The sequence below is a fragment of the Giraffa tippelskirchi genome, chromosome 1 (genome assembly GCF_054371585.1).
Source record: "Giraffa tippelskirchi isolate mGirTip1 chromosome 1, T2T-mGirTip1v1.2.pri, whole genome shotgun sequence".
NCBI lineage: Eukaryota > Metazoa > Chordata > Mammalia > Artiodactyla > Giraffidae > Giraffa > Giraffa tippelskirchi.
Genome location: NC_137275.1, coordinates 12,165,251 through 12,193,035, shown reverse-complemented (window position 1 = coordinate 12,193,035; position 27,785 = coordinate 12,165,251). Strand labels below are relative to the sequence as shown.

The 27,785-nt window shown below is 53.2% G+C and overlaps 2 protein-coding genes across 23 annotated transcripts in view; one reads left to right on the top strand and one right to left on the bottom strand.

The window, feature by feature from the left end:
- STX18 (syntaxin 18) overlaps window positions 1-13,617 on the top strand; it is a 109,709-nt gene extending 96,092 nt beyond the window's left edge. For all 22 annotated transcript variants that reach the window (XM_081492132.1, XM_081492939.1, XM_081493189.1 and 19 more), the window contains 5 exons: window positions 1,039-1,127; window positions 7,739-7,797; window positions 9,219-9,288; window positions 11,883-11,963; window positions 12,648-13,617. In XM_081492132.1, the coding sequence (XP_081348258.1) occupies window positions 1,039-1,127; window positions 7,739-7,797; window positions 9,219-9,288; window positions 11,883-11,963; window positions 12,648-12,743 (395 nt within the window). In that variant the 3' untranslated portion in view covers window positions 12,744-13,617. The remainder of the gene's footprint in view (window positions 1-1,038; window positions 1,128-7,738; window positions 7,798-9,218; window positions 9,289-11,882; window positions 11,964-12,647) is intronic.
- A 238-nt stretch (window positions 13,618-13,855) lies between these two features.
- The window catches only part of NSG1 (neuronal vesicle trafficking associated 1), a 33,352-nt gene continuing 19,422 nt past the window's right edge, over window positions 13,856-27,785 (bottom strand). The window contains exons 4-5 of the mRNA XM_081493987.1: window positions 22,521-22,631; window positions 13,856-15,329 (exon numbers count right to left, since the gene is read on the bottom strand). Of these exons, the coding sequence (XP_081350113.1) occupies window positions 15,129-15,329; window positions 22,521-22,631 (312 nt within the window). The 3' untranslated portion in view covers window positions 13,856-15,128. The remainder of the gene's footprint in view (window positions 15,330-22,520; window positions 22,632-27,785) is intronic.

Below are 27,785 nucleotides of genomic sequence, written 5' to 3'. Positions count from 1 at the left end.
ATCAGACTGTACCAAAGCATGGACTGGTACACGTACTAGCAGAAGTACAAGGTTTATCAGTGGAGTTACCGTTACACAGAGAATTCCTTACAGTGGAATATTCTGCAGCAATTTAACAGAATGAGGTAGGAACTTCCCGGTGGTTCAGTGGCTAAGACTCCACGCTCCCGGTGCAGGGCGTTCAGGTTCCATCCCTGGTCAGAGAACTAGACCCCCAGATGCCAGAACTAAGAGTTGGAATGCTGCAACTAAAGATCCCACAGGCTGCAGCTAAGACCTGGTGCAGCTAAATAAATAAGTATTAAAAAATTAAAGAACAAGGAAGATCTATGTGGAGTGACATAGGAAAATCACCAAGATGCACTGTGAAGTTATAAAAAGCAAGTTTTAGAACAAACAATATGTTACCATTGATATACCTGTGAAAAGCAAACTATTAATACCACACTCGCAAAACTATAAATTATTTCTAGGCTGATGTGGGGGCAGGGGAGGCAGGGAATTGCTTATCTGTTTGTATGTGAACATACCAGAGAGAGCCTTCCAGGTGCAATCACAGCACCAGGAAGTGGTTACTTCTGGGAGGGAAGGGCATGAGGGATGGTGTGTCATTTTCTATATTTTAATGAAATACAGGAAACATTTTAATGAAATTGCCCATACATTTGACAGTCTTTAAAAAGCAGAGGGAGGGATGTTAAGTGTGTGAGTATGTGTTTTGAAGTAAAGTCCACTTGAAAACTGGTCTTGAAAAACATCCATTTGGTTTATGACCATTGCTGAGATCACGGCAATACTGAAATTGTATGTGGGTCCCCTTTTGACACACATACACACACACACATAGAAAACACAGGTCCAAACATTGTAAGGATCACGCCACAGTACTTGAATATTAACTGAGAGGTAATCGAATATGGATGGACAAAGCTCTACAATTTTGCTTTGTCTCAGGTTTTTTAATATGCCTCCCTCCTAAGCCAACCTGTTCTAAAGTGAATATTTTGCTTTCTATCTATTTATTTATTTTTTAAACAGAAAAGATTCCAGTCGAAGCACAACCTGAATTGGGAAGCTGGGGAGATGGCAAAGGTGAAGATGAATTATCCCCAGAAGAAATACAAATGGTAATGCTATTCTCTTCCTAATCATATATTTTTAACTAGTTTTAGTAAGACTATTTCATTCAATAGAAGGTCATTTTAAATGGCTCTTACTCTTATTTTTGTACTGAGTTTTAAAAATTATAAATAGTTTAGATACAATTTTCCATTTGATTTCCTACTACTTAGTATACTTTTCATATGCTTTAAATTTGCAATAGCATAATTAAGGAAGAAATTGCCTTAGAATAACATTACTAATATTAGATGTCTTTTTGGCAGCAGTAAAATAGTCTTCTAAATGAATCTTTTATAATCATTGCTGTGGTGCTTTTTAATTGTTTCAATTGCTGGTATATGATAAAGTAAAGAAGGCATAAGTAATAACTGCAAATGACAAGTACCACTTTAACTGCTAATATCACCTTTTAGTTACCCATCCCCTAGTTGCCAATTGCAGCTTATCATCTCTGGTTGAATTTCAGAAGAAAAGTGATAGACCTGGTCAGAGCCCCAGTCTGGTCGGTTTATAGCAGGGCCCGGGGTGGGGGAGGGGGCGCTGGGCCATGCCCGTGTGTGTGTGTGTGTGTGTGTGTGTGTCTGTGTGTGTAGCAGGGCCCGGGGTGGGGGAGGGGGCGCTGGGCCATGCCCGTGTGTGTGTGTGTGTGTGTGTGTGTGTGTGTGTGTGTACACGCAGAGGAAGGGCTGTGGTGTATGTACTGCACTCAGGGCAGGATCGGAGGGCCACGTGGGGTGGCAGCTGCCGCCCACTGGAGCCTCATACATGCTTTATACTCGGGGCTGTTTCACAAACATTTGTTCTCTCGGATGAGCAGTTTCCCCTTAAATCATCTCAGAAGCATAACACTGATTCCAGTGATGATACCATTAGCCATGACTTTCCTGAGACTTGCTCTAGGGGCGCTCCCTCAGAGGCTATGGGACTGTCTTTGGAACAAGAGGCAGAGCTCCCTGTGTCCTTGATAGACAAAAATAATTCTGAGCCCAGAAAGTAACTCGGATACCTTAAAGCAGCCTGCCAGGCTCCTGCTTCTGTCATGGTCCAGATGCACCTCCGATTTGGGGTATGTGCTGGGTGCTCCCCAGTCCAGCAAGCATGCCACCCAGAGGCCTGCACACGACTCCAAACAGCAGTCCTCACTGGCCAATCCAGTTGGGAGAGGTTGAGGGTGACGGCCAGGGCGGGCAGTCAGGGCAGAGATGAGAAACAGGAAGTGGGCAGGACTTGGTGATCCAGGGAGAGAAGCCGAGCATGAGAGAGACGGGGAAGAGAAAGAGCCGGGAGCTTTCTAACCTGGGGATGCAGGATACTGGCAGTCGGGGTGATGCCCTCTGTCAGGGGCAGGTGTGGGTCCTGGGAGGTGTCTGGTGGGCGCTGGGATCCCGGGCCTGGGGCTCCGGCTGGAGACATGACTGTGGGAGACCCCTGACAGCTGGTGTTTGAAAGCACATACAGGGTGGAGAGAGACACGCCTCACCTGGGACACAGGGCCGGAGCAGGTCAAGGTGGAGAAGCCAACAGACTAAAGGGCAGCTTGATCATGCTCCGCTGTAGCCAGATGATGGCCAGATTTTCTGTAATCTCATAGTTTTTCTTCAGTTTACACAAAATAAGTTTATAACTGAAAATGATGTCATGTATTTCCCCAGATCATGTAACATGACCACCCTATCTTTGCTAGAGATAAAAATATGTATAGCAGTGTCCCTTCATTAAGAAAGAATACATTTGTGTTTAGGCGGAACTTAGCTTCTATTTAAGGATTTTTTAGAAATAACGCTGCCCCACTTCATAAAGGAAGTAGCTAGAGGAATGGCAGGCAGTTGTTTGCCAGAGGAGTTGCCTTCCCCCGACCCTCACCGGGCAGTGGTGAGCAGCAGCAGCTGTTGACATCCACAGACGTGAGCTCAGAAGTTGTTGTCTGCACATGGGCTGGACCAGAGGAGGGCTGGCAGCAAGGATATCTATGATCAGCAGATGCTCGGCCCCAGTGAGAGATGATGCAGCAACGTGGGCTTTGAGACAGAGCAAGTTTTGAATCCTCTGTATCACTTACTGCCTCTGTAATTTTGGGGCAAGAAGCTGAGCCTCACTGAACCTGAGCTTGGGAGGTTGACGGGGTTGTCAGGAGTGTGGTCATGTATATAAACGCACCCAGCGGAGTGCAGGGCACGTAGCAGCTGCTCAGCGGCTGTTTCCTCGCCAACAGTGAGAGATTATTGCTGGGCCCGTGGGGTCCTGCGTTCCCTGCATGTTCAGAGGGTGATGTAACTGATGCATGTGAGAAACACACGTTCATATTGTGAAGCTCGTCTTCCCATAATGACGGCTGGAGCACTATGCGTGCCTTTCCTTTTGCTGTCTTGACGAAGCGTTGTCAAAAAACGTGCCAGCGACCATTCCCAATAATGCTAGCTACCTCGGCGTCACAAGACCAGTGACCCTAGCAATCAGAGCCAGCAGGGCCTCCCTAATTTTTATTGTGTTATTGCAAGAGGATGGGGCAGAAGGCTGTTCTGTTCAGCACTGTTATAACAGGCTGTTTGATGTTCACTTCACTCCTTTATTAATGGGGGCTCATAGCCAAGTACCAAATCTTGCAGTCTGACTGACCCGAATCTTATTTAAAAGGCTCAACCCTGAAAATGAAGAAAAAGAATTGCCACACTATTGGTTTAAAATTGGAAAGTGTTATAGCGAATTGTGGTCATAATTCATAGTCACTGTTTTGGAATTTTTCCTCAGGGTAAAATAATGAATTAAACTCTATAATAGCAATTTAATCCATTATTTCACCCACACGAGCTGTTGATACTCGTTCCAGAATGGCTGCGGAGCATTATGTAATTCTTCACACATTTCCATTCATCACTCACGATACAGGTATATTAATGCCCCTGGGTTAATGTCAGCAGATGTTTTGTGGTCAGGCTGAGTGGAACCAAATTGTTTTCTGATGTTACACAGAGAAAAATACCTCCTTTCTGAGCCCACCTTCATTTTGCTTGCCTCCAGTGAAACCACTGCACTTAGTAATATATTTCTTTGGGATAAGTTTTAAAGACATGAAAGTGACTTCTGTTCTTCAGCTTGCCTGAAAAGTGTCCCTTGCCCCTGTGCCCTGAGGCAGGCCCCTGGAAGCACCAGGTGGGTGGCTGGCAGGGCCTGTGGTCTGTGGCCGTGCTCGGCTTACACATTGGGAACACGAGCATTGTTGATAGAATTTGAGTGCCGCACAGGTGAAAGCTGGGGTCTCGACCCTGGGGAGGTTCACTGGGCACAGGTGGTCAGGGTGAGGGGCATGGAGCCACAGGTGTGAAGGTGTCTGGACAGATAAAGCGTAACTGGAAGAGCCCAGAGCAGGTCTGGTCGGTGGGCTGCAAGCCGAGGGGGCAGGCTGCCCTCGGGGCCAAGCCCCCCGTGGGCTCACCGTGTTGCTTCAGTGAACTCTTCTTAGGTCTTCTCAGTGCAGATACTTCTCCTCATTTGACACTCAGAGGCCTTGGGAGGAGTGACTTTCTTTTTCTGGATTAGAAAAGGGTTTCTGTAACAACGTATGCACAATGTGGATCTTCAGCCTTTAAACCAGATTATAAGCCCTTTGGGGAGGCCCTGTTTGAAAGTCTGACCGACTTCTAAATGGAATAAAGCAGTTAAATCATATCACCTGCTATGCCCAGCAGTGTCTGAGCACTTGAGCATTTATTAGTTTAGACGCCCCATGTGGTAGGGACTCGTAACCACAATACCTCCCACTGTTGTTGGAGGTTGCCAGGGGTCTGCACTGAGGGAAAGCACCGTATTCTGGGGTGAGACCTAAACAGTGTAGAGTGGAACGGCCCAGAAAGACGGGCTGGCTGCCGTCATTTCTCCCCGGGCCGGGCCTGCGCACCCTCCCTGTCATCTAGGCCTCTCGGCCCCTTTTCAGGGACACAGAGAGGGAGGAAGACGCCGGCAGGTATGTCTCCCCAGGCCCTGGAGTTCCCCCGTCCTTGGTGCTGCTTGTGGGGCTGCGGCTGCATGGTGCCCGTGTGGTGCCAGGGAGCCCCGCTGTGAGTGCTGGGCGTGTACTTCTCACTCCTGAGAGACTGGGGTGACCCGGAGCCATGTGGTCCTCTCGAACTTGAAACCGGGGTGCTGTGCTGCATGCTTAGTTGCTCAGTTGTGTCCAACTCTTGTGCGACCCCATGGATCGTAGATCGTACGTAGCCCGCCAGGCTCCTCTGTCCAGGGGGGTTCTCCAGGGAAGAAGACTGGAGTGGCTTGCCATGCCCCCCTCCAGGGGAATCTTCCCAACCCAGGCATCGAACCCAAGTCTCCCGCATTGCAGGCGGATTCTTTACTGACTGAGCCACCAGGGAAGCCCAGGGAGGGGCCTCCAAAGCATTTAATGACTCACTTTGCATATCCAGAATCTTAGTCCTGGAAAGATGACATAACAAGAATTAACATTCACAGAAGTAAAGTTGTTACCAACTTTACCTCCTAATAACTCTATTAAGTACTCCAGTTATCCCTAGTTTAGTGATGAAGAGAGGCACTGAGAGGGTGTTACCTGCCCAAGGGCAAACAGCTTAGAAGATGCAGGAGCCTTCCCGCCCCACCCTCAGGATCAGGCAGAAAAGGGTAAGAATCACCCACCATGTCTGTTCACAAAGAGAAACTGACAGCCACACAGAAGGCCAGTGACCAGTCCAGGGTCAGCCAGGGAGTCCCCCTGAGGACACAGGAAATGGGTCATCGGAGCCCCTGGCATGTCCCCCACCTCCCCTGGTGTTTGGTGGCTCCCTGCCTCAGTGGATGAGAGGGGAGGTGTGCAGGTTTGCCGCGCAGACAACCTGGAAACCACCCTGCCTGTGCTGGGGAATGCGATCAGCAGCCTGGCCGCTGCCTCATCTACCGGCCAGATCGCGATAAAAGGCTCCCATGCACTGGGGTGTGGGAAACAGGTTCTGTCGTGTTGGCTTTTTGTTAATGCAGTTTCGTTGTAACTCCCGCACCCTGAATGAGCCGCTCTCCATTAAGCTGGCCATAGGCACACCTCTCCCCTCATCCCACCTTACTGCTTGATCCCTCCAGGCCTTTGTTTCTCTCACTTCCTCCAGGGATGGGGAATTTCTCAGGTAACTTCAAGAACCCATCTGGCAGGAAGTCAGAGCCAGAATGTGATCCACTCCTGATGCAGCTAACTGGGAACCCTACAGAAGGAACAGCAACACAAAAGCCTGAATGGAAGCCACATGCCCTTCAGCTGGGGAGGAAAAAAAGCAAGCTTTGTTCCCAAGGAACATTCCAGTAATAAACCACCTCAAACCACTAGTTAATTTTGTTTAGGAATAGTTCAAAAGCATGAAAGGACTGTAGATTTAAAAGGTTGGGGCCATTGTCATTAGAAAAATGCAAAGAAAATGCCCCCTTCCAAAAGGAAAAATCCAAAACCTGAGTAAAATACCTAAGAAAATTAGTCAAATTAGCGCCCACATTCTGAAGTAATTATATTTTTTTCTTAAATACTGGACTCTTTAATAACTGCTGACAGTTAACAGAGCTGATTCTTTCAAACTCGGGAGTGAAGTTATATTCTCTTAAATTGCCTTTTTGATGCACTAATTAGGAGGGCCATCTCAGTACCATGTCAGCAGTCAGCAAGGCAGCCTGCTGTGGTTGGGGTGGCCCTTCGGGGGTCTTCCCCAGCACTCCCACAACCCCCTCCCGCCCCCCTCTCTGTCCTCTGACCCAGTGGGTCTGGGGTGGAGTGGAGGCCTCGGTGTGGAGCGGTCTCATGCTCATGGTGCAGGGGCGAAACCGACCAGATCACCTAGACCAAAAGGGAGGGAGGGCAGACCCAAGGAGAGAGATGTGAGGGCGGGGCTTGGACAGCAGGGAGGGCATGGAGACGGCAGGGGTGCCGAGGAAACTTGGCGGAGTAGCACGGGAAGGCACCAGCCAGGATCACGAGGCTGCTCCCTGGCAGGTGCAGTCGCAGAGCCCAGCGCCTCCCAGGTGAACCCAGCCTCCACCCCTCATCTTCCTCATCCCTGTTGCTGTACTAAGGCGGGGTGGCCTGGTCCTCAGCTGGATTTCCAGCCTCTGCAGGCCAAGAGCTACCTTCTGTTCCCTGCACGGTGCCCGGCACAGAGGTGCTTCAGAGAACATTTGTAGGTGTGACTGCAGCTGGAACAAGTGTGCAGGTCCAGTACGGTTCCCACCCTCAAGCAGCTCACAGTCACAGAGAAGGTTAGAGACACACGCAACGTGGTACACACATCCTGGGGATGACCCACATGCCTCCACACTCACCATCAGTCATTAAAGTCAGCTTGTATGCTTGCGATTCAAATGAGTGAGATGAGAAGTCTAGCCTCAGGCAGCCCCGCTGTGCTGCGGGGTTTCATTTTCTTCCTGCAGCCTGGCTATCCTCACGTGAATGCTCAGGGTCTTCCAGCAATGCTGCCTCGCTCCTTGCTGGAAAGAAGGGCTCTGGCGTGATTCTTGGAGGGCGGATCAAGGAGTTCTGCACAGACTTGCTAGGATAGACACTTGCCTTTGGCTAGGTCGCTTTGAGACTTGAGTTCAGTGTGACATTATCCTTCATGTATTTGTTTCCTTACAGTTTGAACAAGAAAATCAGCGCCTGATTGGTGAAATGAACAGCCTGTTTGACGAAGTGAGGTATGTGTGTGGGTGTCCCGGGTGAGCAAATGGCCTAGTTTACAACTTTTCCAGAAAGTAGGAACTTGATTCATTTAGTTTGGTGCTCAGGCATCCACATGTGGCCCTTGGGCCAAATGTAGCTACCCCTGCCCCCCCCCATAAGGAAGCTGCCTAAATTCACTGCCCCTCAACTTGTGGGCCTGTGAGGTACCCTCTGTGGGCCACTACCAGGCTCCCGGGTGCTGCAGCCCCATCTGAGAGGTCACGATAGCTCGTGTCATTACGGCTGCCAGGAGGGGACAGGAGGGGACTGTCTGCACCTAGCTGCCCTAAGATGAAAGGGGTTAATAAAGTGTAGATAGGGACAGCTGGCAGAGGGAAGCCCTGCAGAGGGCTCCACTGGGGTCTGGCTGCTCCCTCACCAGGCGATCAGCCACGCAGAAGGCCCGTGGCCATGGCCCACACAAGTAGGGTCACCGCCCAGCCCTCCGGTGAAAGCGCTCGGGCCTGTTGCCCTGGGAATGCCGGAAGCGTTCTGAAAGGACGCGCTGAAACTTGTGATGCATCGTGGCCACTTCCCAAAAGAAGACGCGTCCTGACACATCAGCCTCACAGCCCTGGAGACTGAGTGCAGGGATTTCCCCCTGACCGCCGCCCCAGGCTCTTCTGCGGCCTCTGCCCTCAAAGGCGGGCCTCCAGTCCTCCTTCCAGACGGTGCTCTTCCTGCCCCGGCCCCTCCTCACTCTCCTCTCCTCTGCTTCCCTCACCTGGTCTGGGGAAGCTGTCTCTCCACCGAACATCGCTTCTTCCTGGGCTGGGAGCTCAGCCTCTAGACGTGCACCCCCTATACCACCCCAGGGTCACCCATGCTGCCCAGGTAACCGGGAGACGCCCACATGCTCCAGTGCTGAACTCAGATGGGATATTTTCAGCCGGAATCAAAGGAGGTTTCCTTTCCACAAAGAGTTGGTTTGAATAGTGAATGTACCCTTTCCTCGAACCTGCTGAGTGGTAACAGAGTTTTGGGTGACAGCATATTCTGGTGTTTTCTTAGAATCCCCACCACGTGTGACTGTGTTGCTAGGACAGGGCTTGGCATTAAAGGAGACTCTGCCTTTTGTAACTGCCGGATACAGCCACGTGCTCCTGGCCCCACACTGACTCAGGAGTCAGGGGTCCTGGGGGTCAGCTTATGAAGTGGTAGGGGTGGGCTTCCAAACCATCCAGTACACCCAGAAAGCTGAAGGGCATTAAAGGGGAACCAGTAAGGAGGGTGAGCCTCTGCCCCTGTTCTCCCCCCTGAGCCTGCTGTGGCACCCCTCCCTCCCATGCCTTCACTTAGAAAAGATAACTTCTTTAGAAATATGTGACATTGCTGTTAAGGTCACCAGGTACCAACAGTTAATGTGTATCTGTTTTTTGTTTTTTTTTTAATGAAGGCAAATCGAAGGGAAAGTGGTTGAAATCTCCAGACTCCAAGAGATCTTCACAGAGAAGGTTTTACAGCAGGTAAGAAAAAACAATTGTTTTTAGTTTTAACTTAAAGGGGCATCTATTCAGAACTTGGGACATTTCTTCTGAGGTCATCAGGCCTCTGCAACTGTTTCCTTGTGGCTCAGCTGGTAAAGAATATGTCTTCAATGCAGGAGACCTGGGTTCAATTTCCTGGCTTGGGAAGATTTGCTGGAGAAAGGATAGGCTACCCACTTACTTCAGTATTCTGGGGCTTCCCTGATGGCTCAGGTGATAAAGAATCCACCTGCAATAGGAGACTGTGGTTTGATTCCTGGGTCAGGAAGATCCCCTGAAGAAGGGATAGGCTACCCACTCCAGTATTCTTGGGCTTCTCTGATGGCTCAGCTGGTAAAGAATCCACCTTCAATGCGGGAGACCTGGGTTGGATCCCTGGGTTGGGAAGATCCCCCGGAGAAGGGAACAGCTACCACTCCAGTATTCTGGCCTAGAGAATTCCATGGACTGTGGGACAATTTTCCACGCACCCCAGACCCATGAGGCAGAGCACATGGGCAAGGGAGGCAGCTAGGTTGCGGTTCTGGGTGCCCTCGGGAAAGCTGAGGAGCCTCTCTGAGCCACAGTTTTTTTTCCATCTATAAAATGGAGCAGCCTTTGTATGGTTGTCATAAGGCACAGACATAACCCACGGAAGGTGCCCAGCACAATGCCTGATGGGAGTAGCTTTTCAATCAGTAGTGCTGCAGGCTCAGATTCAGCCCTCCCAGATGCCAGGTCCCTGCCACCTCGGGTGTCCAGTCCTCACAGGAAATGTAACTGTTCCCATAAGTGGATTTTCATGTCATTTCTACCTGCCTGCTGTTTTGAAGTTCTTCTAGCCACTAACTGACAAAATTTTTAGAAAACACCTGATAAAATTTCCCCTTTGTATTCAGCATCCACAGACCAGAAGGGTTTGAAAGACAAAATCATTTTTCTCCACTGTGTTAAACTGGGCCACTTGACTTAAGAGACTCCACTCACAAAATGTCCCCTAAACCACACAGCCGGAGTCAGATCATTGCAGACTGGGCACACAAGGTTGTTCAGGTTCGTAGGAGTTTCTCTTTTTACGAGCACGTTACGGGAACTATTCTAGTCCATATATGCTAAGCCTCCATTTAGAAGCCTAATGGTCATCAGTTCAGCCACCTAACAAAGAAAACAGCTCAATCAGATGTCTCCCTCTCCGAGCCCTGGCAGAGCCAGACAGACAGCCCCAACCTGGTTCCCCGTTGCTCGTTGTATGACCTGCGGTACTCCCAAGCCCCCTCCCCCTCTGCAAACTGAGGCCCAGGTCATGCGTGTCACTCTCAGGGGGTGGAGAATAGGAAGTGCCTGGCCCACCCCGGGCTCTAGATCTGGAACTAAACTGGGAACTATTGTTATTTGTGGGTGTGGCTGCAGCCGACCTGGGTGATGCCCTGTTTCACCAGCACAGCCAGAGCTTCACCAATGGATGGCGCTTGCGTGCAGTGAGAAGCACTCAGGTCTTGAGTGGCTCGAGTACACTAGAAGCTCTTACTTCCACAACCTTTGTGTCTGCTCCTCAGCCTAGCCACTGAGGAGCACTGATTGCCATTCACAGTTGCTTCTGGTTAGGCTGCTTCTCAGACAGGAAGCAGCTGTCCTGGAGTTCTGGACGGGCACCCCACAGGGTGGGAGCAAGCCACCTACTGGCCCAGCCTGTGTCACACCCAGGGCTCCGGGGCTTGACCTGGGAGGGGCTTGCAGAGCACAGACTGAGCCGCACCTGGCTTCCCAGGATTTCTAAGACCTGAAAAGAGCTGAGTGTGTCTGGGATTTCTCATCTGTGTTGCAAGGTGGCTCTTACAACACACTCATGGGAGCACCTGCCCCCACTGGGAGAGTCTCCAGGACACAGTTAGGAAACAAGCAGTCCCTGGCCCTCGGGTCTTACACTGTGGCTCTCACTGCTGGGAAGCAGATGGCTGAAGCAGTCGCGTTCCTCTCTGCGGTACCAGTTCCGTGTCAGTCGGTTTCCCTAAAACCCAAGCTTGTTTACATTCCCACCCACCCCCTAGAAGAAAGGGGAAAGATAGCCAGCCTTGCCCCTTAGAGGGCAGTGTAGGGGTGCAGGGTGGGTTATTAGCCAGACACTTCTGTGTAAGCCCAGGAGCCCATATGGAAGCTTTCCAAGTATTCGGACTAAAATTCTGCAAACCCAAGCGCCATCTTGAAGCTAGTGTGTGTTTTAAAGCCACGTGCACCTTGAAAGCCCTGGCGTGTGGCGGCTGCTCTGTGATCGAGCTCATGTGTGTTTGTCCCTTCCTGTCCGGTGAGTGGACGGGAAGGCGGCAAGCAGGGGTGGAGGGAGCACAGGCCCCTGTCCAGTCCCAGTCCTGCCACTTGGGTGCTGTGTGTCTCCGGGAAAGTTACTATGGTTCTCTGAGCCGGAAGTTTCCCTTTGGTAATCAGAGTTTCACCTACCTCCTGGGTGCTGTGAGGACTTGTGGGTTCATGTGTGTAAAGCCCCTGCCCTTTGCATGCGGCAGCTGCTGTTCTCTATTGTGACAGACACTTGGGTAAAGAGGACAGTTATATTTATCTGCTGTTGTTGTCCTCCACAGGAAGCCGAGATTGACAGTATTCACCAGTTAGTAGTTGGAGCAACTGAGAATATCAAGGAGGGCAATGAAGACATCAGAGAGGTGGGTACTCTAGGCCCCAAGTCTGCCTCGGAGGCACTGAGTCCAGGGTGGTGTTCACCTTGTCAAGGCCACACACACAGGGCGGGTCTCGAGACCATGCACTGGATGGACCGGTTCCATAGTTCCATCCTGCCCAGCGCAGGGCCTGCTCATTGCCCTGCAGAGGAGCCGTTCTGGGGCGCAGGGGCCACTCCCTGAGACCAGGCTGGGTGGCACTGGAGAAGCTTGTTGGACCCCCACTGAGGACCAGCGCCCTGGTCGTTGATGGGACCACCAGAGTCGACTCTGTCCAGTGGACTTTATTTTCTGGGTGCAGTCCTCAGGTTTGGGTTGATGTGGGACCGCTCTTGGGCCACCACCGCCATCGCACTGCCGGGAAACACAGGCCCGAGTAGTGGACACGCACGCTGAGCCTGCCTGTGTGGGTCTAACCCTGGGCGGACGTGAGCCATTTCTCCTGGGGGACTTGTGCAGAGGCGCCACATGGTGGCTAACCAGCGAGGGCAAGACACCCCGTCTGTCTTCTAATAGATCTTAAACCCACCTTTCGGTTTTGCTTAAAAACTAAGCCATCTGTGCAAGGTAGGCACAGGCTGGAGCAGCCCCCCACAGTCAGAGCCCCGCAGGGGGCGCGCAGGCAGACACATACGGGCCTTTCGGACCAACTCCCCCCTCCTCCCCCAGGCCATCAAGAACAACGCCGGCTTCCGGGTGTGGGTGCTCTTCTTCCTGGTGATGTGCTCATTCTCCCTGCTCTTCCTCGACTGGTACGACAGCTAGGCAGCCCGGCGGACGGCGCCTGGCAGCGGAGCCACTGACGGGAGCGGGGCTGAGACGTGTGCTCACAGAAGGGACACCAGACCTGTGGCTTAAGCATTCAGTACTGCAAAAACCACACGACTGAAAATGGTCTGCGTTGCAATCCTGAGGCCAGAGGGAAGGAGCGGGTGGGTGGTGGTTCCTGCACCTGACGGGGCTGCCAGCGGGTGGGGGCTGCCCCAGGGAGGGGGCCTGGTGGGCATCCTGCTCCACAGACGTCTCCGATTCAGAGTGGGCAGCGGCCGTTCCCCACCCCAGCAGGAAGAACGCCGGTCATAGCTCCTCAGGGCAGATGACCTGTGCTTCCTGTGGTTTCCTGTGTGCCTGAGCAACTGATGCAGACTCCCGTGCAGAGGAGAAGACAGCTCGCTTTTACCCTATCAATCTAGTAATAGAACCACAGCCACTTACTGTCTTATTAGTGGGTCCAAGGTTAGGAAGTCACTGCGGGCCCACCTGCCTTCTGTCGGGGAAGAAATGTGGGCAGGGGCCTGGCTCCTCCCAGCACTTTCCTGCTGGGGGTGGGGGGTGCCTGACTTCCTGCCCCTGGGGCCTCCCAGAAACTTTTTGTCCAGAGAAGGGCCTGGGCCTCTCCTCCCACCCGGGCCCCAGGAGTCGGGAACGCCCGCTGGTACGGATTCGTGAGGCATCTGCAACCACATCTGTGCAGAAAGTCCCCGGCACTTGTGGGCCCCAAGGTATGGTCGAGGGCTCTGCACAAGACAGTCCGGGGACACCGCAGGGATCCTTGTGTTCTTTATTTGCACAGAGTAAGAATGTCAAAACTCACATGTGAACGAGTTTACAGTCAATAAAATACATGTCTACTAGAAAATACAAACGGGGTTGCCTTGGCACTGCGTTGACATGGGCTGGAATTGGCCGATGGATCCTCTCTACACAGGAGGAATTCTGGCACAGTTATTGCTCTTTTGCGTCCCCACAGCCTCACAACGTCCACAACTCTACGTGCCCACCCACTGCTCCAAGGTCATGGTCATTGTTTCAATATACTCTATGTTTTGGAAGCACATTTCAGGGAACAGTAATGGAGATGGCCATGACCACCATGCTTGTTCACAACACAGCTTGCACTATTTGTCATTTATTTTTGATCTAAAAAAGTGAAACTTCTGATATGTCCACCAGAAACAACACATTCAAATAACACGGAAGAAAATGTCTGTGGATGTCTTTTTTTCTATTTAATTGTCTTACACACTCGGTTTATCTAACTGGCAATTTTGTAAACGTACACTTTCAATGTCAAGATCCAGGCTGAAACATAACTGTCTTACAAAGATTGTGAATGGAAATGTCATAATTGGACTTGCAGCACCCGCCCCCCCACCCCAGCCTTTCCAGCCTGTTTCTTACATCAAAGGAGTTACATCTGTCCCACAGAACAAAAATCAACGTAGCCTTGACTTATACCAGCAATTACACTTTTCACTTTTCCCACCCAACTAAGTGTTTCAAAACTAACCTGCTAACACGGGGTTGTCGGTGCAAACTTGTTCATAATAGACGTGGACAAAAGGGCTGGTTGGGTTTCATTCCTACTCCGCCCATCACAGAGCAGACAGACTATCTACAGGGAGACGGGCGTCTGCAGCCTGTGGCCTGGGGTCCCCTCCTCCCAGAGTCCCCACCTCACGTGCTCTGACCCAGTCCACAGGCACTGGCTCCACCGCCCGGCCGGCGCCCTCTGTACAGAGAGGCAGTCGCCTCGCTGCAGCGCCAGCACACTCGGCTGTGAGCGTGGGGGAGGAGCGCACGGCTGCCCCCGGGGGGCCTCTCTGCTTCCTTCCCACCCTCCTCCACCACTCACTACGGGGCATGGGCCTCTTGGCCTGGAGTACCGTTCTGGGAGGTGGGGAGAAACGTGAAGTACGGCTTGCCCTTAGCACAGCAGGGGTCACTCTAGATACAGCCTTGGAGTAAGGTTTGCAAAACAGCAAGGTGGTTTAAAAGGAAAAAAAAAAAATCAATTCCACAAAACGCATTATTATTTATCTGAAGTTCAAAACCCTTGCAAATCCAGTGTAAATTTACTTTGTTATTTTTTGACAGCCTCCCATAAATCCCAGGAATGTCGCTAAATTAAGATTCCCTAACATGGAAAGTGGTGGCAGAGCTCCCTAAGCAGTGCTGATACGCACTTGACTTTACGCCCGTGAATGGTCCGCAGCAAGTTGTATTTGCAAAGCAGCAATTAGCAAACAGAAGCGGTTGCACCATACATGAGTAACCTCTATAAATTATCAGTAATTATATTTGATGAAATGTCCCTCAAAGTCCCCTTGTTACCTTCAAGCGACACCGTTAAGGAATTTGCCCATCTCGCTAAGCGGATTTCTCTGCAGCCTCCGTCTCCTGCTCCGAGAGCTTCTCTTCCGACAGAACGGACATCCATGGCGACACGGAGCGGGTGATGCTCTGCTTGGCCAGGTTGTAGTGGTTGATGACAGTGTAAAATTTCTCCCGGGCGTTGGAGTCTTGCTCGGCATAGTAGCTCTCCAAGCCTTCTGGGATGCACTGGGTGTTCTGCAAGACAAGCGGCCCCTGAGACACACACGCTGACGCAGGAGGCAGGCCCATGAGTCTCCAGGTAACACCCGTGATCACCGAGCACCTCCCTGGGTTTGCGGGGAGACTCAGTGATGAGCTGACCGCCTGGCGCTGATGGCATCATAACAGGAGGGGCGTCTGTAAGGCCACAGTGATGGGACCTAGCAGTCCTTCCTGCTGCTCTAAAGATCTTACACTCGTTGTGATTTATTTTAAATGAAACCAGGGTCTCCCGCATTGCAGGTGGCGTCTTTACTAACTGAGCTATCAGGAAAGCCCATTTTAAATCTACTAGAAAACAATGGAACTTCTGACATGTCCACCAGACACAACAGTGAAGAAAGGCTTCTGTGAGCTGGTTAGGGGAGGCACACTTGAGGGCACTTGAGCTGGGCCTGGGGGCAAGAGGACCAGGACGCAGGCTGGAGAGGCCCGTGGCCACAGCAGAGGGCGAGGAGCCACAGGACACAAAACGCTGGGGAGAAGGCGGCAAGGGTCAGGGACTGCTGTGACCCTGAGAACCAGAGAGCAGCAGCAAGCCACGCGGACCCCCCCAGGGCACTTGAGATGGGGGTTCTCCCGGGCAGCGGTCCGCTAGGGAAGAGGCGCTTCCCTACCAACCACGGAACCCCGGGCAGGCTGGGCATGGAGACATGAATCCCTGGCTCTCGTCAGCTCACCCGGAGTCTAGGGCCCCCCCAAAAGCTGTCTTTCTTCGTCCATCTAGGAGCCGGGCTAAGCCACCACCCACCTGTCACCCCCCCGCCCCCCCCACCCCCCCACACACAAGCCCTCGAGGAAGGGTGGTGGGCTGCGAACGGTGTGCACCAGCCTCCTCTCCCAGAGCTCAGCAGGTACATAGCGCCCTGCACAGGATATTTCCCAGCCCTCCTGGCACTAACTTCTGGCCAATGGGACCAACTTCGGCCAATGGGATGTGAGGGGTGTGTCCGTCCACAATGGGATGAGTCCTTCCACGGGACTTTCTGGCCAATGGGACGTGAGGGATGTGGCAGAGGCAGGTTGGAAGGGGAGCCAACAGGGAGGGAAGCTGCCTGCCCTCCACTGCTCCCGCGGCCCCTTCTCAGCGGCTTTGACCACCTAGACTGGTCCCTGCCAGGAAAGGGACAACACCCCCAGGGGCTGGCAGCGCTGCCCAAGACAGAACAGGGGCTCCAGGAAGACCTCCCAGAGCCCCACTGCCTGCCAGCCATGGCTTTAACAAGAGAGAAGCCTTCCATCTGGCGGAAGACACACCATCTGTGTCTCCAAAGGAAGGAAGCATCACAGGACCGCCACCGTCTCTTTGTTACACGGTGAAGGGAGCCTGCAGTGACAAGGGTCCCAGGCTTGGCCACATCACGGTCACCAGGAAGAGTTTTAAACCGGATTCCCAGCCCCGCCCACAGGATCCAGCGCTCAGATATCCTTGGAGCAGCATCTCAGCCTCAACCACCTCACGGGCAAGTGCACCGGCCGGATCCTACCAATCCCCTTGGGCCCAGCAAGACCCCGGCTGCTCAAAGTGCTCCTGTGCCTCCTTGAGTGGGCTCAGCGTGGAGACCACAACGGGTCTCTGATGGTCACCAGGATGGCTGGTGACAGCTGCTGCCCGGTGGACGTGGGCGCCAGCCTGGGACACGCAAGGGGGACCTCTGAGAGCCTCGTCCCTGCCCGGCGCAGGCTTCCTCAGCCTCCAGAAGCTAAAGGCAGGTTAGCTCTGCCTTCCTATTAAGGGGCTGTTCCTTGTGGGGTGTATCCTGCAGATGCAAGGCCCATCACCAGACCCCAGCCTGGCCACCACACTGGTTCCTTCTGAGCAAGTGGCCCAGCACCTTCTGGGCACAGTGTCTCCCCGTGAGCTGGGATCCGTTAGTCCCATTTCACAGATGTGGCCAGCGAGACCCACCTGGGTGAGAGCCCAGCTCCAGCCCAGGGCCTCTGCTCAGAGCGCTCTGGACGCCACCCACAAAGCTGCCGACGGTGAACACTCTGCCCAAAGACAGAACAGTGAGAAACAAGGCAGCGAGGTCCCCAGGGCACCAGGGCAGGACTGTACCCCCAGCAGCCTCAAGTTCAGCCAGCGATCGTCAGGCACCAGCAGCCCATTGGCCTGGTCCCCGCTGGGCCCTCGGCTTCCTCAGAGGTGGGGGTGGCGGTGCTCTGTCTGCAGGGCTTGGCGGGGAGGATAGGAGGGCAGGCTTGGCAGGAGGAGCTGCTGCAGCCAGAACCATGGGAACCCGGTGAATGCCACAGCCTTCATGAAGCCCTGTTTGGGCACCAGGTGGTCACGCCACCCTCAGGACCCACAGGCCTTCCCACTGTGCAGAACCACTGCCCGGTGTCATTAGCAGTCACAGAGGGCTCAACAGGTGATTTGTGTGGGGTCTTAGAAAGGCTCCCGTTTGAGCCCATTTAGAAGCCTGAACGAGTGTGACCTGGGGCTCCCTCTCCACGTGAATGGTTCTTACAGGGGACATCAGCTTTGCGTCTGTGAAGAGGCATCTCAGCCCGAGGGTCGGGGGCTCTCCCACGGGGGGCGCTGCCCATGGGGTGCAGAGCCGCCCACACCAGTTCTGGGCCAGGCACCGGGGATCCACAGACCTGCCGAGCCCGGCCCTACAGCCCCACGCCAGCCCCACAGCCTCCACTCCGCCACTTACACTAAGAAGGGGTGGGTGTGGGCTCTCGGCAGAGGGAGGGCGGCGCTGCCTGGCGTGGTTACCGGCCGACGCGATGGCACCGCGCCTGGTCCAGCCCCGACCCCCAAGCTATGGCTTCATCACTCCCGGTCTGGGAAGAGGGCCGGGGGTGAAGGATGGGATGTGGTTGGGGTCAGGGTGTCTAGAGAGCTCTGGGGTCTGGTGGAGCTGTGTAAGTAAGTTGACTCTGACAGCAGATCCAGCCACCTCTTCCCCAACCAGGACCTTCTGAGGCCCAGGCAGGCGCCATGGGTGTTTCCCTCCTGTGGCTGCTGTAGCTACTGCCTCGCCTCAGAGATGTGAGACTCCCTGTTGCTGGTTTAGTGAAGATGGAGTGAAGTGAAGTGAACATCGCTCAGTCGTGTCCGACTCTTTGTGACTTCTCCAGGCCAGAATACTGGAGTGGGTAGCCTTTCCCTTCTCCAGGGAATCTTCCTAAACAAGAGATCGAACCCAGGTATCCCACACTGCAGGCAGATTCTTTACCAGCTGAGCCACAAGGGAAGCCTAGGAATACTCGAGTGGGTACCCTATCCCTTCTCCAGGGGATCTTCCCGACCCAGGAATCGAACCGGGGTCTCCTGCATTGCAGGCAGATTCTTGACCAACTGAGCTATCAGGGAAGCCCCAAAATCTAACCAGAACAGCTGTGCTCACTGTGTGTATTAGTTGCTGAGTCGTGTCTGACTCTTTGCAACTCCATGGATTGTACAGGCTCCTCTGTCCATGGAATTCTCCAGTCAAGACTGCTGGAGAGGGGTAGCCTTTCCCTTCTCCAGGGGATCTTCCCATCCCAGGGATCGAACCCAGGTTTTCCATATTGCGGGGGGATTCTTTACCATCTGAGCCACCAGGGAAGCCCCTTACCAGCTCACAGACCCTGAAATATAGACTAGAAACACCTGCCAGCCCCCGGGGAACACAAGAGCTGCTTCCAGGAGAGATGACAAAGGGATGCAGTGCATTTACGGGCCAGCACCACCCGGTGCAGCGTGTCCGGGAGTCCAGGCCAGCAGGAGCTGCCTGCACCAGTCACATTACAGCCACGGTCTCGTTCTCTCTGAGCCTCAGTTCTCTCGTCTGTAGAATGGGGCTGAGAAGCCACCACACAGGCTGCAGTGAGGACTGCAGGCAGCGTAGCCCAGCAGACAGAAAAGACTGACAGCTCACAGTGGGGCACCGCTGAGCGCATGCCCATCTCTCACTGGTGTCCTGACCTCCAGCCACACCTGGGAGCAAGGACACTCTGCAGGGGTGAACCATGTGTTCAGCCCAGGGCCAGCCCTGCAGGTGAACGGAGCCCCGTCCAGCGAGACAGCAGCCACCCTCCTCCCCAACCTGCACTGCCACCTCGCCTCTGTCCACGCCACCAGCGCAGGGTCTGGCACGACCTTCTGAGGCCACCAGCACCTCCTGGGCAGCAAATGACTTTGTTCCAGGCTGAGTGTTCCCGCTTTTCCAAGTGCCTGGGCCAGAGAAGACAAGACGGTCCTGCTGCTGCCTACGCAGCAAGGCGGCAAGACAGGGATGCTCGGGAGGCACCACAGGGGCGGGGAGGGGGCGAGCCGGTGGCAGGCAAGACCCCGCGAGGCACATGGGAGCCACATGGGAGTGGGGTGGGGCGGGGGCTCCCAGGAAGCTGTGACCTGGCCCTCTGGGGCCAGAGAGACCCTAGCAGAGCCACGTGTCAGCCAGGGCTGAGCGCAGGGAGGTCACGTAGCCTCTAAACATGAAACGACAACCGGACGGGTGAGGGTGCCCAGGAAAAGTGTCCCAACAGCCCTGGCCTATGGTCAGCTATTAAACCTCACATGGAGGCTCCCCGAGAGGAAGTGTACGAGGAACACCCAAGTGTAAACACCTCATGGGGGTCTGGGGCGGTTTCCCATTATGTTTAAGACCTTTTGCTTGTACAGTGACTTCATGATTTAAAAAAAAGCCAGAAACCTAGGGTCCTCCGCAGCCCACATCTGCCCTTTGAAATCCCCTGTGACACTCCTCAGCTTGGGGCCAGCCTCAGCAAGGGGCTGGTCCCCGACCCTCCACGCATCCCAGAAGTCGGGCACCTGTGCCCATCAGCCCTTCCCTCGGGGGCCCGGGCCACTCTGTCCCCCCAGCACAAGCGCTGCCCACAGCTGGCCCGCACCAATGCCCCCTCCTCATTTAGATCCCTGCCGGATGAGCCCTGTGGTCTTCCTGGAAGAGGTAGCCACAGACGCTCAGTCACCCTGTATTCCTTGTTTCCTAACTCTTGGCAGCATGCACATCATCTGGGCATCTGTCTGCTGGCTTACCACTAGAACGGGAGCTTGAGGGCAGGCAACTGGCAGTGCCTGTCCCCACCGCAGCATGCCCAGCACCCCACCACGCACAAAGGAGGTGGCCCTTAATACACACTGAGTAATGAATGAAGGGCAGGGTGTAACCTTGGGCACCACGGACACGTCTGTCCTTAATTTCCTGTTGGTAAAATGGGGTCTAACGATATCTATACCCCAGGGTTTCTGGGAGCATCAAAGATCTGAGTTCAAAGCCCCTTGTAAACTGTCAGGTGGCGGCATGTGATCACATGTGCGAACATGCAGAAAGGGAGGAAGGAGACATACTCACACCTTCCTTGCTCCAGCCGTAGCCCGAGGGCAGTGGAAACAGGCCAGCAGCTCCCCGGCCCTCCAGGCTCCCCTTCTCCAGGAAAGACACCGCCCCTTAGATGCCAGGGGAGACTGCCAAGTCCCAGCGGACAAAGGTCCAGAACAATCTCTCTGGGGCTCTAAATCCCCAAGGCTGGCTGAGCCCCGGCATCAACCTACAGAGTCTATTAAACAGGCACACGCTTGCCCCGTCCAGTGCTGCGGTGAGCCTGGGGACTGGCCCTCAACCTGGACCAGCGAATCTAGGAGAACCCGACCAAGCAGGATGGAGAAGACAGCTCGGGCCCGCCCTCCTCTGCACAGGGTACTTGCTCGGGTCACAGGGAATGAGCCAGAAGGAAGCCCCGAGGGGGGCTGTGGCCGCAGGTATGCATGAGCGGTCCGCCTGGACGAGGGCGCCGGTCCCCAGGAAGCCGTCCTCTGCACACCCAGCTTCCATCAGGGCACAGCTCCTGCGTCACCTTGGCTCCTTCTCCGTGACCCCCAGGTCCTCCCCTCCTGCCCTGCCGCCCCTGCCTCCCTGCTCCATCCTCAGTACCCGGACCTGTCCAGACCCCCATCTCTCCCCTGCTCCCCTCTACTAGCCTCCTGGGCCATCTCACTGGCCCCCGTCACTCCCTTCCAACCCGCAGCCTCCCCAGCCACCCGAGTGACCGTACCATCACTTCCCCCATCCTATCACTTCCCCCGTCCCCTGGGGGGGTCTCTGGCCGACACTCCAGTCTAGCCACAGCCAGCTCCCCCCCACCCCAGGCAGCCCATGTATGGACCAGCCTGTGGGCACCTGGGTGCTGCTCTCCCCCACCAACCCACCTGGCTCTGCCCTGCTGGCCTCCAGCCTCTGCTGCCCTCCCATCCAAGCCCCCAGGCCTCTGGATCCGCCTTCTTTAAACCCCAGCATCTTCTGAGCCTCCAAACAGACCATATCAACTCCTCCAGCCCCAGCCCCACCCAGAGTGCTCACAGGGGCTGGTGGAAAGGGCAGGGGGCCTTCCGCCAGCCCAGAGCCCTTCCCCAGGGGCCTGTAGGGCACCCTCATGGACCTCCCACATGGTGGGCACAGAATGCCAGGAGCTCTGGAGCTGCAAGAGGAGGAGCCCATACAAGGGCCCCAAGGCCCCCACATTAGCATCGGCCAAAGTGCGGGCACCCAGTGACAGTGGCGAGCAGGCTGGTTCAGCTCCTGCTCAGTACCGGGTCCCGCCTCATTCTGCCAGTACCAAGTCCTGGAATGGACAGGGTCCTTCTTCCTCCTCACACTGGCTCCAGCAAGTTCAGAACCAAACGAGGCCCAGAGGCTGGCTGTGGGGACTCGGGAGCAAGCCCGTGGCCCGTGCGCGTCACCACCTCCTGCATGTCCCCTCACCCCAGCCCCGCCCTTGTCCTTCTCCCTTTAGTCCTGCAGGCCCCCGCGTCTGCTTCTCCGTGCAGCCTCTGTGGAAGGAGGCGTCACACAGCTCGGGAAAGCGAGCATCATCCATCCAGAGAGAGTCCAGCCGTGCTTCGCAGCGGGCAGACCAGGGACGCACGCTCAGGAGGGCTGTGGTCGCCCAGCCCCGATCCCAACCCCCATGTGGTAGGGCAGGTCTTCCTCTTCCAGGTCCTGGGGTGTCCCTCCCTCCCTCACCACCCCCCAGGGGCTGCACTGGGCCTGCTGGGCAGAGGCTCACCCCACATCCCCACTGCACCCCTGCCCTGCCCACAGGTTCCCCACCAGGAGCTCCCACCACTCTAGGCCCATCCCTTGGGAGGCGTGAGTCAAGCGGGGAGATAAGGTGTAAATGCACTGGGGGCGCCAGGGGCTGGGGGCTTACCTTGAGGACGAAGCCGTCAGGGCAGGCGCGGTCATACTTGTACACCTTGTAGACGACCAGGAAGACGACACAGGTGAGGAAGGCCAGGGCGAAGAGGACCAGCACAGACACCTGTGGGCAGCGGGGGGGCGGATTAGGGCACACAGATGCACACAGAAACATACATACACACAGATACACATAGAGACATATATACACACATACAGATACAGAGACATATATACACACATACACAGAGAAACATACAGACACACAGATACACATAGAGACATATATACACACATAGATACACTGAGACATATATACACACAGATACACATAGAAACATACAGACACATACACACGTACACAGTAACATGCATACAGACAGAGAATCATACAGACACATACACAGATATATACACACAGAGAAACATACATACAGACATGTACAGAGATACATACAGAGAAACATACAAACACATACACACAGAAACAGACAGACACATACACACAGATATACACACACACAGTAACATACATATACATGTGCTGTGCTTAGTAACTCAGTCGTGTCCAACTCTTTGCAACCCCATGGACTGTAGCCCACCAGGCTCCTCTGTCCATGGGATTCTCCAGGCAGGAATACTAGAGTGGGTTGCCATGCCCTCCTCCAGAGGATCTTCTTGACCCAGGGATCAGACCCAGGTTTCCCGCATTGCAGGCGGATTCTTTACTGTCTGAGCCACCAGAGAAGCCCAAGAATACTGGAGTGGGTAGCCTATCCCTTCTCCAGGGGATCTTCCTGACCCAGGAATCGAACCAGGATCTGTGTTGCAGGTAGACTCGTTACTAGGGAAGCCCACAGACACATACACACACAGTAACAAACACACACACACACAGTAACAAACACACAGACACACACACACACATAGTAACATACACACAGACACACACACAGACACACAGTAACATACACAGACATGGGCACACACACAGTAACATGCACGCAGACGTGGACACACACAGTAACAAACAGACACGTACACCCCCACACAGTAGCATACACACAGACACGGACACACAGATGGGCGCACACACAGGCCCACAGCAAGGTACACAGGTGCTGTCTTTGGAAGGAGGAAAAGAACACGGACCCAGGAGGCCTCTGGGGATGAAGGTCAGCACAGTCTCTTCACACTGAACAATTTCTGTACCATTGTCATTTTTTAGCACATCCACGCACCACCTTCTTTGTAAACTGGCCACTTCTTGTATTCTGGGCCCAGTGTAGACAGCCTGGGGTACACCTATGACTGGGCCTCAGGGACGCCAGACATGCCATGGAGCTGTGGGTGCGGGCTGTCCTTCTGACACTGCTGGCCACCCTGGTGACGCATCAGTCACCGGCTAATCAGCTGTCTCATAGATGCCCCTGAGCCCCAGATGCCAACCCCACCCCTAAGCTGGGACCAGATGAGCAGGGCAGACCCTCAGGGCCCCATCACCTCCACCCTGGACAAGAGTGTTCAAGGAGAGCCTGCCCCTCCCCAGAGGGTGGTCCCCATAAGCACGGGGACTTGGCTTTCTGCACTGTCTGCGGAGCACCCAGCACAGCTTGGCCGGACCACGGGATGGGCCCAGGAATGTCTGCAGGTGGACGTGTGACAGTCCCTGAGCAGACTGGGCCAGGTGATGAGACGTCCCCTGCTGCAGGGCCCAGGGATCGGGAGACAAAATGATGCTGCCTCTGGGCCTCGAAGGCACGCCCCGGAGGCCAGGAGCCGCTGGACAGGGCGAGCGTGCGTCCTGGTGTGCAAAGGGCATGCAAAGGCACTGTGGGTCAGGTCGGGAGGTGTGACCAGGAGCCGTGCCCAGGTCTCTGGCCCAGATCCACTGCTCCCTCCCTTCACCCCACATGGCCACCCTGGCCACTGGCCATGCCTGCCCCAGCCATGAGAGTCCCCACCTCCAACCCTCCCCATACCCCCAGCTCACGCTCACTGCAGCCTGGGCGACACCCACCCCCTCTGTCTCCCCTCCCCAGGGGTCAGCCCCTCAGACCCCCAGGCAGGCAAGGGGTCTCTGTGTCATCCTGATGAGGTCCTTCCCTTCTCTGCACTCCGTCTGTCCTATCAATGTCTCTGTCCCCCACGCCTCTCTTCTCTTCCGGTGACCCCTCACCGGGCTGTCAGGGCGCTCACCCTCCCTAAGGGCCACTCCAGCCTGTCCGGACAACCCCCTTGCACATGGAGCCCGAGTCTGACATGGGCCACGGGGTGGAGCCATGGCTGCCTCGGGACCCAAAGTAGCCACAGGGAAGGTGCCATCAGGGATCCTGATGGTGGCTACACGCAGGCAAGGACAAGACCACCTGGCTCAGGAGGGCAGCCCGGGGGGTCGGCAGAGGCAGCCGAGCATGGAGCTGGGTGATGAAGGAGGTGGGAAGAGGTGGATGCAGTGGCCCTGGGGACACGTGTCAGCAGAGGCAGCAATGTAGCACGTGCAGGGCTTTCCAGCAGGAGCAGCAACCCTGCCTGCCTGTGGTGCCCGGGAGGGGCGGCCAGACTCTGGGTAAGTCACCCAGCTCCTCTGGGCCCAGGCTCCTGCCAACCAATGGCAGTGAGAGGACCCAGCACCCAGGGCTGGTGGGACAGTGGAGGGCTGACTCAATGCAGGGATGAGAGGACAGAACCAGACGCAGTGGATGCCCTGGAAGGAGGCATTTGCTACTGCTGCAGCAGCTGTCACCACGGGCACTCCCACTGTTGCTGCAGCTATTACCATGGCCAGCAGATGCGGAGCTGGGCTCTCAGTCCAGACACGCAGCCCCCCTACCCAGGCCCGATGCCTGATCCTCCCTGAGCCCCCCTTCCCACATACACTTGGCTACTGCTCACCCAAATCTGCCCCGCCTGGGACCCGGCTACCTGCTGACGGCCCCTGGGAGCAGTGAGGGCAGCTACAGCAGCTCTTCCCACAGTCTAGAACAGCAGGGTTGTCCATAGGGAGAGCTGTATCTAAAGGAACTGTCCTCCTCCATAACCCTTTATATTCTCTTTGGGGCACTTGAAATTATTCCAAAAGGAGGTCTATGACCCACAACAGGTTAACAAGCATTGTCAGACTATGTTCTCCATAAAATATCAGCCCACTGAATTCAACTACACATTAACTACATATACCATGATCAAGTGGGATTCATCCCATGGTTGCAAGGATGGTTCAACATCTGCAGACGTGATATATCACATTAACCAAGTGAAGGATAAAAATTATATGACCATCCCAATAGATGCATAAAAAGCATTGGACAAAATTTAACATGAATTCATGATAAAAATTCTCAGTAAAGTGGGTTTAGAGGGAACGTACATAATAAGGGCCATATATGATAAGCCCAAGCTATAAGCATATTCAAATGGTGAAATGCTGAAAACTTTTCCTCCAAGATCAGCAACAAGAAAAGGATGCCCATTCTTGCCAATTTTATTCAACATAATATTACAAATCCTAGTCAGAGAAATTAGGCAAGGAAAAAAAAAAAGCCATCCAAATTAGAAAGGAAGAAGTAAAACTGTTGCCATTTGTGGATGACAAATTTTCTATGGAAAACCCTAAAGACTCCACCAAATAACTGTTAGAAGTAATCAACAAATTAAAGTTGCAGGATAAAAAATTCAACATACAAAAATCTTTTGCATTTCTATACACTAGTAAATGAACTATCAGAAGAGTTAAGAAAACAATCTCACTTACAACTGCATCCCAAAGAATAAAATATCTAAGAATAAATTTAACAAAGGAGGTGAAAGGTCTGTACACTAAAAACTATGACATTGATAAAAGAAACTGAAGATACAAATAAATGGAAAGATTCTGTGCTCATGCATTAGAAGAATTAATACTGTTAAAATGTCCATAGTTATAACTACCCAAAGAAATCTACATTCAATACAATCCCTATCACAATTCTAACTCCATTTTTCACAGAAATAGAACAAATAATTCTCAAATTTGTATGAAACCACAAAAGCCTCCAAATAAATAAAGCAATCTTGAGAAAGAACAACAAAGCTGGAGGTATCATGCTCCCTGATTTCAAACAATATTACAAAGTTATAGTAATCAAAACAGGATGGTATTGGCACAGAAACAAATAGACCAACGGAACAGCAAAGAGAGCCCAGAAATAAACCCACACATATATGATCAATTAATTTACGACAATGGAGCCAAGAATATAAAATGGGGAAGGACAGTCTCTTCAATAAATGGTGCTGGGAAAACTGGAGAGCCTTGAGCAAAAGAATAAAATTCAACAACTACCTAACACCATATACAATTACCCAAGACGGATTAAAGACTTGAACATCAGTCTTCTTAGAAGAAAACATAGGTGGTAAGTCCCCCGACATTGGTCTTGGCAATGATTTGTTGTATTTGGCCCGCAAAGCAAAAGCAACAAAAGCAAAAATAAACAAGTGTGACAACATCAAACTAAAACGCTTCTGTGCAGCAAAGGAAACCATCAACAAAATTAAAAAGCAACCTACTGAGAGGCAGAAAATATTTGAAAATCATGTACCTGATAAGGGACTAATATACAAAATATACAAAAACTCATATGTCTCTAGAGCAAAAAGCCAAACAACCCAACAAAAAATGGGTAGAGGAACTGAATAGGCATTTTTCCAAGGAAGACATACAGAAGGCCAACAGGTACATGAAAAAGTGTTCAACATCAGTAGTCAAGAACATGCAAATCAAAATCACAATGAGATACCACCTCACACCTGTTAAAATGGCAGTTTTCAAAAAAGACAAGAAATAATGGTTGGCAAGGACATGGGAAAAAGGGAATCCTCCTACACTAATTAGTGGGAATGTCAATGGGTACAGCCATTACGGAAAAAGTATGGCGGTTCTGCAAAAAATTAAAAATAGAACTACCATATGATCCAGCAATCCTGCTTCTGGGTGTTTAGCTGAGGGAAATGAAAATACTAGCTTGAGAAGACATCTGCACCCCATGCTTATTGCTGCATCATTTATAATAGCCAAGATACAGAGGCAACCTAAGTGTCCACTGACAGATGAATGGATAAAGATGTGGTACATATATTCAATGGAATATAATCCAGCCATACAAAGAAGGAAATCTTGCCATCTGCAACAACACGGGTAAACCTTGAGGGCCTTATGCTAAGTGAAATAAGTCAAACCAAGAAAGACAAACACTGTTTTGAATTCACTTAAGTGTGGAATCTAAAAAAAACAAAC